This window comes from Ceratosolen solmsi, unplaced genomic scaffold, assembly GCF_000503995.2.
Source record: "Ceratosolen solmsi marchali unplaced genomic scaffold, CerSol_1.0 scaffold11, whole genome shotgun sequence".
Lineage (NCBI taxonomy): Eukaryota > Metazoa > Arthropoda > Insecta > Hymenoptera > Agaonidae > Ceratosolen > Ceratosolen solmsi.
In genome coordinates, this window is record NW_011948416.1 from 1,473,227 (window position 1) to 1,496,526 (window position 23,300).

Genomic DNA, 23,300 nt, shown 5'->3' on the forward strand with positions numbered 1-23,300 from the left:
GCAAAAGCATCATCCACTTCTATCTTGTCGATATACACTTTAATCCGTATATACATACGTATATATATATTTATATATATATATATATATATATATATATATATATATATATATATATATATACACACATACATACATACATCATACATACATACATACACACACACACACATACGCGAACGTATATATATATATATATATATATATATATACGCGCGCACGTGCGCATACACACGTACACTCGTGTACACATACAAATAAACGACGCGCATAGTTTTGGCGCGCGCGCCTGCGTCGTCCGCGCCCGACTTCGATCTCGTGCCGCTTCCGTGTCTGCGCACGTCCCAGCCGGTCGACATGAGTACACCGGTGAAGAAAGTTCCGATACACCTGCAGGTTCGTCACCAATACATGTTATTTTTTATACTAAGTTTACATGCGTGTTTATATGCGACACGTAAGTTCATGTGGGTGTGTGCGAGAGCGCGTGTGTGCGTTGGGTGTAGGTTGAAGGGTAGGTGGGTTAGAGTACGCGCGTGACTATAGCTTATGGTGCTTAGAGTGATAATTGAAAAGGATGGCTTTTTTCGAATATCGAGTACGTATGATTGCCCATAATACGGAGAGTTGGCTCGTCTTATATATGAACTAATGCTCGTTGAATTGCAGGTGGTAATTTGTACAGGGAGCGTAGATATAGTCGTTAAAATTGAGAAAGATTAAAAATGTTTGCATTTTTGGGGTGGAAAAGTTTTAGCCTTTCCGTTTCGTCCGATGCTTGTTATTGCATTGTGTTCTTTGGATGAAGCGAACGGTTTCGAATATTCATCGCTTTTCGAAAAGATAAGCTGATTGTGGGTATCCTTTGTATTGATTAACTGCCCTCGAAGAACTCGCCTAAAGAATAGTCTTTCGACTGCATTGGAATATGTATAAAGCATTATCTTGAATTATTTTTAATAGAAATTTCGAATGTTTGGAATTACTTTGGAAGTACAGTCAATCTTTAATTCTATTTCACCAAGTTTATTTGCAAATATATTATATATATATATATATATATATATATATATATATATAATATATTTGCAAATATCTAATAAGGTCTATTTAAATATTGACGATTTAATTAAATGGTAAATATAGCTTGCCTATTAGGGATTTATTAAAATGCATTTAATACTTATGAAACAAGAAATTATTTAGAATACTTAATGTTATAATGATACAAATAAATGGTCGCGACATTATTTAATAGATGCATATAAATGGACGCTTTCTATCATGAAACTGATTTGTTTCGATTTGTAAATATTCACTTTTATAACTTGTGATATTGCTGTTTCACAATCCACCGCATCTGTATTCGGTTTTCCGGATTAAGTTTGTTGATTTTATTCTTTTTTTTTATCAAGCAAGTCCAAATATTACACAATTCAGTATGCACGCTATTATGATTTTGTTTAAAAAGTTTTGAAAACCAAGAACGAAATCGTCCAATATATTCAATAATAATGTTATTTTTTCTACTTATCGATTGTTACAGACACTGGGCTATGTATTACCATTTCTATTAGCTTGGGAATCTTTTGTTTTTATATTTGTTTGCGGTTCATAGTATGCAAATATTTAACACTCTGCGAACCCATTTATTTAAGTGTTATTTTCATCCGGAAATATTAAGAATTTAATGAATTGTGTAATCATAGGATGACTCACTTATTAAAAATTGAAATAAACCTCTTATAAAAGATTATAATTAATTTATTGATAAGAATATACATTTCTTTCTTTAACGATGATTAACGATGATTAACATTAAAATATTAAACATCAGACAGTAGCGTGATAAGGCACTAATTACCTATCTGTTGATTTATTTGAGCTAATGCCAAAAGATTTGCAATTTATTGTACAACTTAATTCTTTGCTGATTATAATGACTTTTAATAAGTATAATAACAGTAGCCCTATCGAGGTCAATAGTACACGAAGTTGCATTACGCATGGTCATGCATGTACAAGTGATTTATCTACGTGCATTTGAACAGTGACTTCGGAAGGTTATTACGATTCGTCATGCGCTTAATAGAAACATTCGCCTTACAGTCCATTTTCTTCTTTTCTTCATCTTGCAATGAATTTGTAGTGAGACTTTTTTGTCTCACGGTAGCGCAGCCCGTTTTATTTTTAAATTCGCGATGCGAGGATGCCGATGCCGATGCCAGAGTTCAACTCGACTTATAGCACTGTGTCGTCGTTGCGTAACCTTTTGTTTATCGGGTTCGTGCGAGTCCCAGTGTTTTCATTGGATTCTTTCAATACGTTGAAAGTGAAACCGCTCGATTAACGTAAGTAGCGATTATACTTACACGCGTCTATGAGTATTTATATATAATGAGCAAACTTTGGTGAAAGTAAGAATGACAGGCTGGCTACCGCGCACCTGTTTAATATAAACTACAATGTCCCATACTAATTTGCCTACTTTTTAATAGATTTTTAATAAATTTTTATGTAACAGTTTTATTAATCCATGTTCATTTGACTTCGATAATTTCTTGTTATCCATATATTCAGACCTCGAATATTATGATTCTTGTTATTATTACCGCTGTTATCGTCATCTCTATTGACATATTAGTTTTTATAACGCGTTGAAACTTCATTACTTTATTAATAATATGGCAATTTGTTTTTTTTTTTTTTTTTTTTTACATATTTATTATATTATTTAAATTAAGATGCCATTAATTCGATTACTTTTAAAAATAACGTTTGATATTATTTTTAAGTAAAATAGTTTTTGCTTTTAAGTTTTTCTCACCGAAATTTAATGCGTAATACTCGTCATTTTCTCATTTAACTACCTGTTTGTCCCATCCTAACTTGCATTATCTAGTAACTATTAAAAGTTGTTCCTATATTTATTGTATTACATAATTACCTGGATCTTGATATTTCATAATTCTTCAGTATTCGTTTTCATGAATTATTATGTATCTAGTTTATTTCTGAATAGTCTATATACATTTTAATTATAAAAATTTATGGCTATATAGAAACATACAATTTTATATGTAAAATCATTATTGATTGATTTTTAAAAATTATTTTTTAATAATATATTAAAATATGTCAGATAATATTAATGAAAAATGAAATGTCGTATGAAATAGAATTTCATACCTTTTCACTTGCACTTAATTTTAATGCATATATTTTGTTTTATCTTCGACTTGATGATTGCAAACAAATTGAATATTTTGAAAACAGAACTTTACTAATACTATTACTATTATTTTAATTAAATTTACATTAAAGTTTTGCAATTGTTTACACTTCACCAATATTAAAGTTATAACATTTCAAATTCCGTCTGTTCCTTATTTTCATAAAGTCTGATATCTTACTCATAAAAGAAATTGAATAAAAAAAGTAATAGTGCTTTAATTTTTGTCGTTCATAAATTTTAATAGCTATGTATATAATAATACTTTACTATACTTATCATGAATATCATTATGATATATTGTTTAAATTAAATTGTATTTTTGAATTTATAAGTGTATATCGACATAATATAAGCAGTTATCAGGTTTTAGTTTTCTATGATAATCGTTTATTATATTCAATTTTTATCGGTGAAGGCTTATTTACACTACACAAATTTATTACTGTATATATATGTTTATGTATGCCTCATACTAACTTAATACTTTATTCATTGTTACAAAATTGTGTTTTAAAAAACATTGTATTTCATAAGTCAGTCAACTTTAGGCATATTTATTGACTACAAGTGAGTTTTTAATATGTGGTATGAAAGTTTATTTTTTGCTTTATTTATTATTTTCAAATTTTAGACTAATCATTGATTCATTATATTTATTATTATAACATTTGTTTTATACAATGTCATCATACTTCCCTTCCGTATTCATTTAATCACGTTCTACTTTTTCCATTAAATTATAGTTTATTTTACTTTATTTTTTGAAAGCTGTTGTTGTTTTCATAAATTTTTTAATCGTCCTCTTAGTATGAATCTTTATAGATTTTACTTGTTCCTTATTATAGTTACTGATTATATGAAGATCGATTCACTTGCTTATTCAAATAAAACACATTTTCCGTTCATATGCTTTAAAGTTTTAAAACATAAAAATAAATTTACTATGTTAGCCTGGTATTATCTTTTGTAAATTACAAAGTTCGCAAGCAGATTGAATCACTAAGTCATTATGTTATGTCAAAATATGCCTTAACAATTTTAATATAATGAATATTTTTAAGATTAATATTGCGTTAAGTATAAATAGACAAATATAAATTATATGATAAAAGACATTCACTAAGTTTGCAATATAAATTAAAATGTATTTATGTATTTTTTCATTTAATGATAAAATATTATTGAAACGAAAATTATTTTTCTAATATAATTTTTGTTTCTTATCCGAATTTGTTATTCTATTATTACCTTTATGCGATACCTTTACGCTCATGCGATTTCCAGTTTATGCATTTCGTATAAAACCTATTCTTTTGATTTAGTATTCCTTAAATGCATGTATATTTAAGATATAGCAAACGTTCTGCATAATTAAGTCAGAATTTTTATTTTATATTCTATTTGCACATAATTTTTACTAATTAACTCCATTTCCACTTGCTTTTACAATTCTTTGTGCACAACCAGTAATCGAAAAATCTATAATTTATTAATACGTATGTAATTATTTTTTAAAGAGAGTATGAATTGTCATAATATTGATAATTGTTTGATAATTCTTATCTTGATTTTTTTTTAATAATAGCTTTAAAGCAGTTAAATTTAAAATGAATGATTTATAAAAAATTTTTTTTATCAATTTAAACCTTTTTTGATATTATAAATGATATTTGATATTTCCTATATTATTAATTATTTATTTTGTATTTACAATTTTGATCTAGTTCTCTTAAATATCCATATATTTTTTAATTTTTAATTTATCGAATTCAGATTAATAGGTAACGTAAAATAACTAATATTCCAATAAGTTAGATTTTTATAATTATCACAGTTAAATATTGATAATCTATAAAAAAAAAAGATAATTATAAATATTTTTTACATATAAGCGAAAATGTATACAAAATAAAAAATTTTTAGTCTATTTAATGTCCTATAGAGCTGCACTACCGTCTGTATAAGATTGGTTGTTCACGAGATTGTCCTTAGGCGTACTTTATTATATTATTAAATATTGAATAAAACAACATTTAGTAGGACTTTATGTATTATTAATGTAGATTTAAATATGTTAGCTTTTAGAAGATAGTTATAAAAAATTGCTTTCTCTTCTGATTAAATTAACAATAAAATAATATTTAAAAAGGCTATATTCAACTCTGTTTTTCAAAATTTCTTTTATTTTGTTCCAAAATTCATTTATTTCAAATGTACGTCAACTTTTATAATTAATTATTTTTTCATTCCTTAGTCTATTTATCTTAATGTAATGTATTTATAATATTACGTGTTAAAATATCCTCTGTCGATTCATTAGAATTTCTCTTGATACTAGGATTTCTGGATTATATTTTAGTTCAGAAGTATAGTCTTCCTTTTTCGCTTTTTGAAGCACATTTTACTTTCATCTGATAAAGAAACTTCTTAGAATTAGGGTGAAAATCCAGGTTTAAAGTTGCGATTGCATTAATAAGGTGAGTAAGGTATTTGAATAATATATTGATAAAATCATTTATTTAACATTTTTTTTTTCAGAGAAATTAATGTTTGTTAATCACTTTATTACACATATTAATTATTACGATTTAGCATAATTTATACGATTTATTAGGATTAAAGTCAATGTTTTGAATCAGAATTATTTTAATCATATATTATTATCTCTTATTTATCAAATTAAAAATTAGCGATAACTTTATTAGATGCTCTTAATAAATTTCATTATATCTTTTTTTTTAATATTATTTTTACCGTTGTACTTATTATTTTTCATATTCCATTATAAATTATCCATACGTTTAAATTAAACTCAAAATTGGAAATAGAAATGAGATTATTTTTAGTCAACGTCTCTAGGATAGAAAAATGACACTTTTTAATGTAGAATATTGTAAAATCTTATGTATTTTGCAATTTCGTAAAACTTTTTTTTTATAGATAACAGCTTTTATAATTGAGCATCGATTCTACCAGTAAAACGGTAATGATATGTTTAAAATTTCCACATTGGAAATGTTAGATTTAGTTACACAGGGAAAACTTTCTAGGCTAAATCTAAAATAACTACCAAAGCACGGGCCGACCTATTTAATCATTTGAATAATTTATGCGAATAATAAATAGGATAATACAAATTATAAAATTTTTATATTTATTTGATTTTAAAAAATATTTCTTTGGTAATTGAGCGTGTATTTTCTATTGTATTATCTAATACATAAAATATTTTTATATAAAATAGTTTTTAATTTGAAGTTGTGTCTATTAATACGTTGAATTTGACAAATGAAACGATTTACAACGTTGATATAATATTTATAAAGTCTTGTTTTTGGAAAATACAAGTTGTTATATTTTAAATGAAAAATAAAAATATTGATATGAATATGTGCTTTAATAAATTTTTTATTATTGTTTCTTAAATTATAATATTGTAATTATTTTTACACGAAAGTTGAACGGGACCAATATATAAACATATATATATATATATATATATATAATCAGAATAGTCAGTACTGCACGAAAAAAATTTTTTTCGTGCAACGTGCAAGCCGAATTCTCTTGAATTTTTGAAAAAAAATTAAGTGTGCAGTTGATTGATAAGTGAAGTATAAATGTTGGCCAGAAAAACTGAGCCAAAATCCATTTGTCGCATCTTGCGTTAAGTCGGTGCGCAATAGTTAGGGGGCCTGTGATCGGAGTCAATAAACACGAGGTCGGTAATGTTCGTTCGAAATGAATTCGTTTCATGCGCAGTATAATGGCAAAGAAAATAAAAGGATCTGTGCATGCACGCGCGCCCGCATTTCCTCCGATATCGCTAACTTCGATCTCTCCCTCTCTTTCACCATCTCAGCTAACTGCCAAATGGGAGCGAGACAGAATGTTGGAAACTATTGATTCGCTAGACCCTTATCGTCACGACGGGTTTTTCACCTCGTGGGCGCCGTCGCAGCGGAAGCATAGTAAACAACGCGAAGCAATCGACTCTCAAAGCCATTGCGTAATCGCACTCCTGGTTACCGACGTAGGCGTGTCAGGGATGTACGAAAATAACGAGAGTCTTTTTCCTGGGGAAGTTTAAAGCCGTGGTGTCTATGAGCTCATTGAGATCCAGATTTCGAGGTCACTGCTCACTTTCACACTCCAATTAAAGAGAGGTAACGTAGGAAGATGCTCGTAAGGTGCGGTAGTGCTTTATTTTCTTAATATATGTTTAAGTCTTCGCTCGTGAGATTCGTCACTATTAAAAGGACGGAAATTCCATAAACTCAATATTCCATTTTCAATTACAGCACATTGATAAAGTAAATAACGTACACTTTTCTATAAATTTCATTCGTTTGAAATGTATTAATTATGAATTTGTAGGAGAATGAATTGTATCGTAAATAATTAATTTTATATGAGTTTTTATAACTCATTAATATTAAATATTAATATAAATAGTAAAATTATAATTCCAAAAAATTTTAAACATGAATTTCTGAGATTTTAAATACATTCAATAGTTTATGATGTACAAGTATTATATCTAATATTTGAAAGGCCTTATCAATTCAATAGTATTGAAATATTTAATTGTTTTAATCATTTTACCAAATGATTACTGTATTAAATTATATTTTCAAATATTTAAAAGTTATTAAAACTATGTATTATTGTTTGTATTACGCATTTTTAATAAAAAGTGCACACTTTTTGATTAAATAATTCTTCAGCATTTTTATTCATTCAATCTTTCAATATTTTTAATAGAGTAAAAGTAAAATTTTCAATAATTTAAGTAAGAATGTACAATGATAATGTTCATAGTACATTTTTAAAAATATTTTACAATATTTTAATAAATATGTTTAGTAATGAAAAACAAATCTTGTAAATAAGTTTACTAAATCTCTTTTAATGTAGAATAATTAGAAAAAATATTTAATAGTGATTTAAACTTGTATTTGTTCTACACCTCATTATGACCTTATCTCGGTGTCTGATAAAACAAATAATCAACTTTTTATGAAGATAAATACAGTAAATCTATTAACTGTATTCCAGTGTTGTATTTTAATAGTTCAATTAACTTTATATTCTTCTTTAGACATGGCTTCTTCAAGAGTCCCCAGCCATATAAAAGCTAAATAATAATAGTTATTATTTAAATGTTGATTTTTTTTTAATTAACTTGTAATGTTAGACTATCAACAAGAATATATAACAACTATAATATCGATATAATAATACTGTAATATCATAAAAATAATTTAAATCATTGAATAATATTGATTTTATGAAATATAATGAAGTTATAATTTGTAAATTAATTTCTTTGGAAATATATATGGATAATTTTATTGTATGTAAATGTTAAATTTGCAACAATTTTATTTTTTTTTTCGAAGTAGCTGTAAAATAGATAACAGAATATCACATAACTCGCTACCAAAAAAAGATTTAAATCATCGATTAATGAACAGTACAAATGTATACGAACTACATAGCGAATTGATGAATGCGTAATTTGTATTTTTTGTTTCATAAGAAATTGTTAGATTATTAGGACATTCTTTTTTATCCGATATTTTTCCAATAATTATCTACAATTTTTGGTAGAGTTTAAAATGTGTTATAAGAATATGCATAAAATGTAATTCCCTGCTAATTGTTTCCCGTCTGGTCAAACCAAGAAATTAAAGTCACCTGCTAAACAAAAAGTACATCAAATCTGGATCTGGTTAGCCGCAAGCAAACGACAAATTGCCTTACTTATTGTAATGTTGATAAATAACAAAAAATTAATTAGATGGAAAACAAAACAATAATAAAAAAGAAAATTTTTCATTTCCGACCGTCTTACTATTTGCAGTTGTAATAGGCGGCAGGTGTAGGAAAGAGGGGCGATACGCGTGGGTGGAAATTCAGGAGCGTTTCCACTTTCGTGGCGGCTTATCTCGTTCAGAAAACTTCTAGCCGAGGAAAAACGGCACATAAATAATAGGTATAATGATAGGGGCAGCAGCAACAGCCAAAGGCGTGCGATCGTCCACGGTCTAATTCACATTTGCAAATGTTCCGAGACTAGTACACAGGAAACGCTCGCACCTGCTTTTCCGGCTGCCTTCTACTTGCTTTTCGCATTTTCTCTGATTATGCTTTACACACCGGAATCAAAATTCGTACCTCGCCACCTGGACCTATTGAGCTTTGTGATTCTTCGGGCGCAACGATCGTGGATTTTATCGTTGTTACGTCGAGCCAAGCGCATCGGCGTATATTGCTTTGAAAGTACTACATTTTGATAGGAAACGGTGCACTCTGTATCCGTTAAACTGGATTTTTACTTTTTATGTAATACGACGGATAGATATTAAATCTATGCTTCAAAGATGATATTCACAGTTTTCAAGGAATTTATTTGATTTGTCATATTTTTAAAAATAATTTAAGATGTGATAAAAATGTTGTTCTCACGGTAATATCCAGAGTACTGTTGATTCAACTTTTCTTAAGTAGCTATTTAAGGACACATTAGTGCACTAATAAACAGTATTTCCTTAATATGTGTATGGATTATTTATTCAAAGGTGTTACTTATATATGTGTACATTTAATTAATTATGAAAATAAATGTGTTTGGTGCTGATATAATTAAGATAACTTATTAATAATTAATAATTGATAATTGATGTTATAGATTTTTTTTTATAGTTTTATTTTTTAAATAAAATTTATCTTTTTATTTTGATGATTACTCAAGTATCTAATTATGATTAACTCGTATGTAGTAAGTACCTTAAATAAAATGAAAAATTTCAAGAATAAATATGTTAAAGTGCCTAAAAACTAGAAACTTACATTATCAATTCAAATATAAAATTCATACATTAATTTTTAAATGCTTCTTTAAAATTTTACCATAGAATGGAAAATTTGTATGTTTCTTTTTTAACATAATTCGCAATGGAAATTATTATTCTGAATTTTTTTTTTTTTTTTTTTAAACTAGATTCTATATATCAGTAAGCCTGCATATTTAACTGAACATTGATTTGTACACACGAAGTTATAAGTCAAGGTCGTGACTCGTATACGGCAAAACGAGCGAAGGGCGATGGCGAGAAATCACGGCTACGAGTCTTCCCCCTTTGATGAAACGTCGCAGCGGAAGTTCTTGCGTGAGTGTAAAACAACAGCAGCTGTTTTGCTTTTCAAGAGCATATATAAATCTGTCGCAAATTCGTGAACGCATCGGGCCTTATAATAAGTATCTCACTCCTTCTCTCAACGCAAGAAACAAGTGCCTTTGTTTTATTTTTTTTTTGTGAAGCTAGACTACTACATCACGTGTACTAACAGAACTCGCTTATAAATATCACAGTATTTGTTTCCCTTCATAAGAATCCACTAGTAGGAATTATTGACGGTTTCTTTATTAAAGCTGTGATCGCCATGCCAGCATAAATATATATTACTTGGATGCAGTAAGTGTCACTTGCAGCAAATTAAATTTTCTTCTTTGCCTCACTTGCAACAAGAGAGAATAAGAAAAATAAACTTGTGAAACCGAATAAAAGAGGGACAGATAGATGGATAGATAGATAAGAGAGATCGAGATCGAGAGAGAGAGAGAGAGAGAGAGAGAGAGAGAGAGAGAGAGAGAGAGAGGGAGAGAGAGAGCATATGTATGAATATATACACTAAAAATAGAGACGAAAGAACAAGTTATAACGAAAACGGTTTCCAAGAAAGTAATTCGTTGTGGGATTGTTTGTTAAAAGAAAAGTGGGAGGTGAATAGTGGATAGGTTACTAGAGTTTTGAAATATGCATTTTACCTTATATTGCTATTCAATATCACAACTTAAAATGCATTAACTGTTTTTATAGTTTATAAATTTTTAAATTATTTTTGAAGTTATAAATAGGTAAGAACTCATTAAAAATAATAACACACAACCAATAACAATTATAAAATAATTGTTGGATATTTAAAAGTATTAATTTTTAATTGTTTACACGTTATTCAAAATTTTTATTTATTAATTTAATACGGAGAGTATTATTCGGTACAATTATTAATAATTTAGGCAAATATTTTTCGTTTCAAATAAGAAATAAAATTGATATATTTAAAATCATTCACAATGTTTTATTTATAAAATAATATAAATTGTAGTTGTCTAATATATATTGCACTTTAATAATTATTTTATTTTTAGTTGATGGATAAAGTAATAACTTTACATATAGCTCTTCATATTTAGCTATTCATATATATTTACTATTTATAGTCTTATTATGATACTGTAATTCATTCCATTATTAAAAATCGAATTGGAAAAGTACGTTGAATAAACTGCATTTTAACAGCAATTTTATATCTTTAAATTTTAAAACACATATTTGCTTTCAAATAAAATGTATCTATGCTCTATTTACATAATGTACATTTAAACTTTCTGATTTTAATGATTTTATAAATATTCATTTTCTTCTTCTACTTCATCTTCTTCTTATTATTATTATTGATGTTGTTGTTGTTGTCGTCGTCGTTGTTGTTATTATTATTATTATTATTATTATTGTTATTATTATTATTATTATTATATTAATTTGAAAAACACATTAAAGTAAAATAACTAAATTCCATAATAATAACGAAATCATTATGTAAAGGTATATGATTCACGTTTATAACTGAATATTTTATACTTTATAAATTATAAAATAATTTTATTTTATCCTGATACAATATATTAAACATGAAATATTTTTTATTACAAATTTCGATTTTAAATTTGTCGAAACTATATATGAGATGAAAATAATAATTTTTCTATGACTCATGAGTCACCAGAAGAAATATATTTTTATTTTAAGATGTTAGGACGGCTTATGCATATTATTATATCATAGTATTAGTTAATAAGCAGTTATATTATAGAATGCTTATAAATAATTTATAAAGATATTATTTAAACGTAGAAACAGAAATATGGTAAGCAGAAATTTATTCTTTTTATAATTAACCTTATTGTTATAAATGAAATTAATTAAATTCAGAAGAATGATTAATTTTATTTAATAAGATTTTATTGTTTGTAAATGAAAATTTAAAAAAATATAAAATTTCGTATCTTAATAAAATTAGTTTTATAATATGATATGCATTAATCACATACAAAATACGTAAGAAGTAATTTGAATAAATTATTAGAACTATATAAAACAAGTATTGTTAACAAACTTTGAGCTTCAAATTTATCAACTTCATTTATTTTCAAACATAAATATAAATTATGAAATAATATAAAAGGAAATATAAAAGAATATAAACAATAGTATAGACAACAAGTATATAGAGTACATTTTATATTTAAAAAATTCTATTTCTAAGTATAAGAAAATTTTTTTACAAATAATTAAAAATATATAGCCAATATGATTTCTTTAAAAGTATAAAAAAAATAGTAAAAAATATCTGTTAGAATATTAAATGATTTATTCATATAATCTGAAAATTTACCCTTAATTATAAATAGTTAGCTGTTTAATTTATGTATTATTTAATGTAGTTACAATTATATTGGAAGACATGTATAATTTAACATACCTCAGATGTTAAAAATATTATATATTATATGTAATACAACTTTTAGTGTACGAGCAAGTACATGCATGCAAATACGTAAGCACTAGATGGCATAAGCGATTCCATGCATCCATACTTATCATGCGTAGGCATATGTAAGTGTATCCTCTTCCCATTAATTGAAGTTGAGTAATATTATGTATCCAGCACATGCAGACAGAATCACATGTCATAATATATCAAAATTGACGAGAGAATTATAAATAATTAGTCTATTTCTTTTCCCAATAATCATATTGCTTTTGAAATTGATGTCTAGAAGAATTCATGCATAATTGGCCTTATTACAATTGTAATACCCTAGTTTATGTACATTGCGGCTTGTGACTTGCAACGTTACAATTGTTAATCATATAACGGCAAATGACGATTTTACAGTTCTAGTTGCAATTGTGGCAGCGGCAAATCTTAAGTTACAGTTTCATTATTTTTTATGATAGTATTAAGTATATTATATATTATAAGTAATATTAAAGTAAGTCGATGAATAAACTTGTTAATGTAAATTTACCTACAATTTGTGATATTAAATACTAGATTTTATTATGTAAAATTGAAGATAATATTTGTCTTAATTACTGTAATAGAAAAGATCAAAAATTGATTTTGGTAATATCTAAGTACATTGAAAGTGTTAATTACTTTAATGTTTTACCGTTTAAATTTATTTTGACTACATTTTAATATTTTTCATAATTTAAGAAAAATCATCCTATAATTAATAAGCGTTCGTGACAAAAATAGTGAGTAAATATACATAAAATGAATTAAAAAATTGTCATTTTTTTAATTGTTGTATACGACAAAAATTCTGTTTAATAGTCATTTCGCATTTAATGTAAAAAAGTAATCATTCATATTATATTATATATATATATATATATTTATTATGTAATTATAATTTAATATAATTTTAGTTATAATTTTAGCTTTAATAGAATTATAATGTAATATAATTTTAGGTAAACAAAATAATTAACGTATAGTGTATTATTTTTAGAATACTGAAATGTAGATCTTCTTCATAGGTACCAGTTATCGTTCTCGATTTTTCAATTAGAATGGATAATCCTCAGGAACTGCGTTTTAAATTATTATAATGCGGACATAACCAATTTAGGTTTAAAACCCATCAATTTATTCGAAAAGAAATGAATGTACTTCTTTTTAAGTTTAAATGTTTGAGAACAATGTTTTTCTATTTGAAAATTTGATTTAAATAATATTAATTTAAATTAAAATGAGAAAAATATTTAACTAAATTTCTTTTTTAACACATTCGAATTTTTTTTTTCATTTTATTTGAAATATGAAATCAATACCCTAATTCAGAATAACACTTATTATTACATATTTACTTTACATAAGTCTTTGATGGAAATTAGTGAATTTCAATAGTTGATAAATGTTAATATTACAAAAATATATTCTTCAAGACAATAAATATTATATTTTCATGTTGTTAAGAAAATTGTCAATTCAATTAATAGTAATAATAGTAATTTCGTAATATTTTTACATAATTCAAGAGTACAATATTTTCTTGAGTCAAAATTTTAATAGTTTAATTTTTAAATTATTCGAAGAATAATGTATTATTATCATTATTATTATATGCAACATATGAATTTGTTATTTTGTAATATGGAATTTATTATAGGTAGTAAGAATAAATTAAAAACTATATTTTTTTTATATTAATCGCTTATAAGGTACAACTGACAGTAAAATACATTGAATTGATATTTTAAATAACATATTAAATATAATTATACAAGATAAAATTGACTAATCATATATTCGTTTTACAATATAGAATACATTTAAAAAATATATTTAAAAGATATTGTTACTAATAACTTGAATAAATATATTGTCGATTTAGTATCTGTGACCTATTATTTTATAAAGTTGAATTAAATCATTCAAGGTTGTCATGATCGTGTTTAATATTTAAATTAATATGTACGTGCGTGGGCTCTCGCATGTAGATATACATATGCAAGTTTATTTAAAATAAAGTACATTTTTACAATATTACAGAAAATACATATTTTCTCTCTAGTATATAAAATATAAATAAATTTTAGTTTACATATATACATATTATTTTCGTCTTGAATAAGCTATTTATTTCAACAGCATACCAATAATTATCTTGATTAAGTAGACGATAGGAAGTGAAAAATAATGATGGACGCACCCTTCAATGAATCATTCTTACAACATACTTCTTTATTGCAAAGATTTATACAATAGAACCTATTAGAAGTCAAGTAAATATATAAATATAAGCATTATATCATATTTGAGGTACTACATATTGATCTTGTACAATATAAGAAAGAATATAAATGCCCTACTATCATTTTTTACATTAAACACCCGAATATATTAATTATAATCAATTGTTAGTTTTTATTAAAAAGAAATTGAGAAACTTATTTGAAATAAAAAATGATGTTATGTATAATTGAAACATAAAAGTTGAATATATAATTAATAAACTAAGTTATGTATTATTGATCTGAAACGTTTATACATTTCTGTGATATTGTTTAAAATAGTTCAAAATAAGCAATAAAAGTTAGCTTTAAAAATGGCTTTTTGCAATGAAGCTTATAATATGGTAATTGGATTCCATAATTATATAAAATATATCGAGTCAATCTTTTTCAGGATTCATTATAATGTCTATTCAACTTAATTTAAAAGTAATGTAATAAATTTATAAAATTCGCCAAATGTATGAAAAACGTTCACATGGTCTTAAAACAATACAGAAAAATGTAATTTGAAAATTATACTATATTATATTATATTTGCTTTCATTCAATTTCCAATGACCTTGTACATGCATCGATCAATTGATACTTCATCAACGTACAACACTTATTAGTTAGCAACTAATGCAAATATAATTTAAATGCTTACAAATATAAAATTCTATAATCACTATTTAAAGTCGTACATAAACAACATTTGTCTTTGTACCACAAAAAGTAAAATCTACACGTTTTAGTAAATGAAAATGACATTGTAGTGAAATATGTAAAGACCCTAAATAATATTCCAACGTACCCTCACAAATTGCAATGTATACATAGCGTTTGAGTACCGTTGATTAGTGTTTGAACCTCTTATTTGCATCTCTTTTGTATACGTTGAGAGGTAAAAGAATGGAGAAATTCGTAACGATGAATCAAGGATTGAGACATTGTCTCGCCGCCTGTGGAAAATCTATAAAACTCAACTGCGTACGCAGCTTTCCAACCAAAGGGCACGTGGCGGATGTGCGTGCTGATGATAAGGGTGGCAAACGAATGAAAGAAAGAATACTGCGCAAGGCCGGTCCCAATATGGACACTTGTGCGCATAATGTGAAGCAGGGTGCCGAAGAGAACGAAGAAAGACCAAGCAATCGCCGTTGATCGCAAAATTTATTTGTGATGTTTTTTAGGGGAGCGTTTTGAGACAGTATGGAATGGAATTACCAAGGCGAAAATTCGAAATTATCTATTAAAAGTATTTTGGGCGTCAAGAGTTTATTACCTTTTTTATCGAATGCTAAGAACAAATTTTAATTGTTTCCAACAATTCTTCGTATCGTTAATAAGTCGAGACTTATTGACGCATAAAAGCTTGACGTAGTGAATTTGAATTCAAGAATATATTTATGAAGTGTGTGACAGCTGGAGAATTTGGATTTCTTTTTCAGAAGCTATATAACAACATAAACTTGAAAACATTTGCATACGTTAGCCAATGATTGGAACTCATTAATAGAGATAAGTTAGTACAATGGTTATTTTAAAATTTGCTTGCAAATAGCATTTGAAATAAACTTGTTAATAACACAACAGCAAGAATGAAATTATGAAATTAATCGCTTTCACGAAGTACGATACTTTATTAACATTAACTTTCTTTTGTATAAAGATATTTTAGTTCAATAATAATATAATTATTATTATATAATATTAATTATATAAAAAAATATAATAATAATAATAATAATAATAATAATAATAATAATAATGGAAAAAAAGCAATAATAATATAAATAAAAAAATAATTATTATTATTAATATTATTATTAATATTATTATTATTATAATTCTCGTTGGTATTATAAAAGTGATTTTACTACATTTATTCAAATAGTACTAATTCACTTAAATGTTTCTGTTGTAGAGTGCACAAAATCGCTTATTAATAAAAAATGGCAAAGTTGTCAACGAAGATAACATTTTTGATGCCGATGTCTACATTGAAGATGGCATTATCAAGTAAGTTATATTGAAATAATATATTTTAAATAATTCTTATGCTTAAAATATTTTAGTGTAAAATGCTTATAGATGAGAAAATTATTCTTGCTTAGTACTTGCATATAACGTTTTTTTTTAAAGATAAAAATTTAAGCTTTTTATTATAAAAAAAGGTTTTTATTTATTTATTCACCAATAAATAATTATTAACCTACTCACTGTATGGATGGTATCACATATTTCTATAAAGTATTATTACTCGCTATCCGAGTTCATTAAAATTATGCTTTTAGTTCATTTCTTTTATAAAATTAACTTTCCAAATTATTTACATTAATCAAATTTGTACGCAATTTTTCGACATAGAATCTTCACAATTTCAAAAATACATTATTATTTGGATAAAAATATAAAAGTCGGTTTTTTATAAGAAGTTTTATTGAGCATGAAATATTTCGTGGGAAGCGTCGTAAGCATTCTTAAGATAAATTGAATACTACTAAACTTAAATTGAATTCACTAAGCGTAAACTATTATAATATGAATGCAATAATTTCAATTTCTCAAAGTTAAAAAATTGCATTATTTATTAATTCAGGTTTTACCAATATTTTTATATTATATTTTATATAATGTCGTTATATTTTACTTACGCATTAATTGTAAAAGTTGCAAATAAATCATAATAATCATTGACAATTTGACAAATATTCAAAATTTTTCTTATTTCAGGTGTAACACAAATCTAATATTATTTCTGTTTAATCCATTTTTATAGAATTATGTAGTAATACAAATTTCAAAATACTCGAAAATGTTAAAACAGTTGAAGTTGTATTTCGTTAAGGTATCGAGAAATGTATTTTTGGTTGCTCCCAATTGAAAGTTTCTAAAGCTATCTTGTTCTATTCATAGTTTGTAAGCAGTATGCCTATCAAATTGTTGCTATAACATTCAGCAATTTTCCTATATCAAAGGAAATACTACCCAAACAAAATGCATTATGTTTGGGGTTGCAATAAGTTTTTTCATTCTTCTTTAAATTGAACTGCTTTTTTGGTGAATATGAACAGATAGCGGCAATTAATATTGTTAATGGGTATGTAATATTCCTAGGCCGTGTAACAATCCAAATAGACTCGTTAAAAAACAAATGAATACATAAAAAAGCCCACGATAAATAAGAAGGAACAAATTTACAGACAACTTGGCCGGAATCTTATCATACCGGGCGGCACTCGGACGATCGACGCTAGGGGCAAGTTCGTGATGCCGGGTGGCATTGATCCGCATACGCACTTCGAGCTCGAACTCATGGGCGCAACGAGTGTCGACGATTTTTATCAAGGGACGAAGGCTGCGGTTGCCGGTGGCACCACTACGATCATCGACTTCGTCATACCTAAGGGCGAGGAGAGTCTACTTGAGGCGTACGAGAGGTACAGGATCACCGCCGATGAGAAGGTTTGCTGTGACTATACTCTTCACGTCGGTGTCACCAGCTGGAATAACAGGGTAAATTTGCCTTTCTTTAGGCTAAAACGTAAGCTCGTACGCGCTCATCATTCGATATTCTCATTTAGCGAGGCAACGATTTTTTTTCTTTTCTATTATTTATAAACGATCGGCTACTACGGAGCTTTCAGTAGATTTATCACGCGGTAAACACATAACTGAGAGTTCTTACACTCAGCCTTTCATTTACCAATGATACATTAATAAAATCGATGATTATGAAATATATTGTAATATTATCGTGTTTTTCTATTCTATGCTAGTTTGTTCATCTATTCGAGATTTCATCTGTTCCTGCTTCCGACAGCTTGGCTCATTCTTAGATAATTGTATCTCTTGTGCAGACAGCAAATGCAATTTTATTGAAAATTCATCATTTACAAAATAACTAGTGTCATTTTATGATAAAATCTTCGAGAAATTTTTTATTTAAAAATTCCAACATTGAATTTTTTTTAAAATGTTGTATGTGGTAATATTTTTTAAGCACTTTCATTAAGCAAGCCTAATGTTTTTGTAATTATGATTCATCCGTTAGAAATAATATTTTCATAGAGAATCAGTTGCTTTAAGTTCTCCAAAAAGTTTTATATCTATCGATCTAGAAAAGCTACGATTTTAAAAAAGTAAATAATATTCCTAACAATTTTTTGCATTTTTTCCTTCTAGTAGTTGTGTATCGTACAGTAAAATAATAATTAAAAATATGTGCTATCAATTGCTTATGTAAAATAAGCGCTAGGCTATGGATTTTTATAAAATTAATATTGAATATCGTAGTATTTCGCTATAAAAACCCGTATAAAATTTTTAATATTATAATTTTATGATTGTAATTATAATTTAATATTATATTGGCAAGAAAATATTTGAACTAGATAGTAACTAGATAAAAATGTAAATTGCTTGAATAACTGTAAATTCTTTTATAATAACATCTAATATTTCTTTACTTATATTATACTTGAAGTTTTTTTTTTTATTTAACATATTTTATTTAAATATACACGTATATTTAATTCTACATACTGTTTTATTTATTAAATTTTATTGTAATAAATGAATAAAGTGGAATATTAGTTGAATATTATTTTGTTAAAAATTTAGTCAAATATTTTTTTTTTTCTTTTTTTTTTTTATATTTAATATATCCGTTTGCAAAGGAATTTATAATTTCATTTGAACGCACGAAATATGTTATTATTATTATATACGAGCTGAATAAAGGTACTGTTGTTTTTTTAATGCCTTATTGTTCGACAATTAAATTTCCAAAACTGCATATATTTAATAATGAATTAAAAACATGGTTTGAGAATTTATTGATAAAATTTTTTGATATTAATTATCAAGCATCGATGTAGATTACCAAAAGTTTATTTAAACATATTTCTTTCGCTTATATGATATGTTTTTGAGAACTCACATGGATAAGAAATGTCTATTGGATATATAATATTAAAATATTACATTGAAAAATTTTCAATATTTACATTTTAAACAACATATCATTTTTATATGCACAGATAGAAAATTTTATTGTACATTTGACCTGCTCTTAATTGAATTTCATGATAATTTAAATATGTTTTATTTTATTTTATTTTTTACGATTTATTAAATTTTCAAAAGTCAATTTTCGAAAATAGTAGATATACGTGTGTACTCGATTATACGCAGCCGAAAAGTTGTTATTTCTTTTCATTATCTCATCTTTACTCCGTGTGATAAAGTCTATGAGGAATATGAGAAGTTAATAAATATTTTATTAAAATCGAAGTTAAAAATTTTGTTATATTTAATAGACAGTTGGACTATTCTCTGACGCATAACGTCTTCCACATGTACATCAAAACTCGAGTAGATCTTCGTTTCGAGTAAGGCTCCTATTTTTGCCAAGTTAAAACGAACTGAAGAGTTGCATGCTTGAGAGAGACCGAAGCTCAGCTATCCACGATAAAATCTTCCTCCGGTCTGCAAGCAAAGTCAGACGTGGTTCAAGGACAACCGCTGGCTCTCACGACACCCCGTCCAAGTTAAACAATCATGAGTTCCGTGCAAGCAACAGAAAGAAGAAATTCCCGACTCCTCCTAATTGGAGTAAATCCCATCAAATTTCTATAAGCTAAGAGCGCATCTCTTTTATTTATTTATTTATTTATTTTGTTACATTAATACATCCGCTTCCTTCAATGTCGGATTCAACGATACTGACCCATTACGTTATGTGCAACTTCCTTATTGACTTTCGCCGACGAATCGTATAAATGCACGTAATGCACGAGATGATAGAGCCGTGCGAACCGTGTCGGACATTACGAGCGATGACCCCGCGACATTAACGAGTTCACGTTGGACTGTCGTCATGACGAGAACGTACAAATCTCCTCGTTCTTTCCCTTTCTCTCCATGAGTTTTTGCCTTCTAGCGTACACTTTCAAGTGCTTTCTTCGAACGGATAATCGAGCATTTTGATACAACTTTGACATGTTTTGCAATGTAAGTCGTTCACTAGTGAAATGTCTATTAGAAAATCAGGTTTTAATCTTTGTTTTTATAAAGGCAATCAATATTTCATCGTACGCTATATTTTATTATAAAATGTCGATGAATTGGTGAATGATGATTGGTGTATACTTAATGATTAGATTGTTAATATCTGAAAAGTACTATTTTTAGTAACATTTTTCTTGTATTCATTATAAAATTAATGTTTCGTTAAATGTAGCCTATTAATATTGTTGATTAATATAGTTGGATTTTTTCTATGATTCAACATTTCTCATTATTATCGTTCGAACAATTATTATTATTATTATTAGTATTATTATTATTATTATTAGTATTATTATTATTATTATTAGTATTATTATTATTATTATTAGTATTATTATTATTATTATTAGTATTATTATTATTATTATTAGTATTATTATTATTATTATTATTATTATTATTGTTATTATTATTATCATAATCATCATCATCATCATCATCATCATCATCGTTATTATTATCATCATTATTATTATTATTTATAGAACAGATAGAATCAATAAATTTTTTTTTTCAAATTTATGACCTTTAAATGTCGAAGAAAGAAAGATTGGAATTTCAACAATAATTTTTTAACCATTATAACGTTTTAATAGAATATAACGTAAACTTTAGTTCTATTTTTATAAGACTTTCAGAACTTTTCACTCTATATAATCAATAGTACGATTAACCTTAATAATTTAGAAACCATATGAAAACGGTAACTACCTTTCTTCTTAATTTGAAAAATATCTTACAATAGTACAATTTAGTTTTAACACGATGAAATTAATATTATCAGATGTAATTTTACATAATATCTATACTCTAATATTTTGATTCATTATTAGTATAACTTTGTTTTTACTGAAATTCGCTTATAGTGAATATAAATAATGCCATTAGGTCAAGTAAGAAACGTGCATTTGATTGCTAAAACTTTCGTTTGAAAAAAGCAAACATCTATCAGTCATTCGATTATTTTTAGCTTAATTTTTAAAAAGTTACTAGAAAGTCATTATAAATTATGTACAAATTAATTTTAACTGCTTTATAAAAGTTGAGTAAAATAATATGTCCATAATATATAATGTATACGGCTATAGTTTTTTTCACACAGCAATACAGTAAGGTCATTGTGAATTTTTAAGAAAATTAGTTAATTATATAATCTATCGATAAATATTTATTTGTAACTTTAGTAAGAATCATTATGCATCAGTCATTATATGAAGTAACTTTGAAATTATAGCTATATTGAAAAGTTTGGTACTCTGTATTTAGTTGGACAAGAAGTTATTCTGTAAACACTGTCTTTTTAAGTTGTTTTCTTGTTTCTGTTGTGAGAAATCCAATTAATACTTAATTAACATATTATAATAGCTATTATACATATTTTCAGACGAGAGAGGAAATGGCAACGCTCGTACAGCAGCACGGTATAAACAGCTTCAAGTTCTTTATGGCGTATCGTGATCTCTTTATGCTAAGGGATCCGGAATTAATCGAGGCCTTTAAAGTCTGCAAGAGCTTGGGCGCCGTAGCTATGATTCATGCGGAAAATGGCGATATAATATACGAGGTATTTAGCTTTATTATATGATTTCTTTTCTCTGCGAATGGACATAACATTTGAATTTCTAATATTGAATGATGGTGAGGGGGGCTATGACTATATGCACATACGGCAGTTGCTCTTAATCAAACGATTAATTCTCTTAATAAAGCGAAATTAATTTCTCATTTGCATAGAGGAAACCATAGCGGAGATAATGTTGCAATAGAATATATATATATATATATATATATATGTATAATTGATTGTCATTGTACCTGTTTAGCCTTTCAACCGTTCTATTCATTGTTATGTAATTAAAATTTTCACGATTATGATCGAGGTTGCTTCTTATGAGTGCTGATAAAACAAAGTACACAGAATTTGAATAAATTTATTATTTAAAAAAATTAATTAGAATCATTAAAGAAAGTATGAATATTTTGATATTGAAATACAAATTATTATTATTTAATTCAAATTATTACGTATTCATAGTTATATGGTAGTTACATAGTTATCTGGTAAATTAAAA

The 23,300-nt window shown here is 26.4% G+C and overlaps 1 protein-coding gene across 2 annotated transcripts in view; it reads left to right on the forward strand.

Annotated features, from left to right (window-relative positions):
- The first annotated feature begins 248 nt into the window (after positions 1–248).
- The window catches only part of CRMP (Collapsin Response Mediator Protein), a 38,026-nt gene continuing 14,974 nt past the window's right edge, over positions 249–23,300 (forward strand). For both annotated transcript variants that reach the window (XM_011495648.1, XM_011495647.1), the window contains exons 1-4: positions 249–396; positions 17,081–17,175; positions 18,360–18,672; positions 22,613–22,792. In XM_011495648.1, the coding sequence (XP_011493950.1) occupies positions 358–396; positions 17,081–17,175; positions 18,360–18,672; positions 22,613–22,792 (627 nt within the window). In that variant the 5' untranslated portion in view covers positions 249–357. The remainder of the gene's footprint in view (positions 397–17,080; positions 17,176–18,359; positions 18,673–22,612; positions 22,793–23,300) is intronic.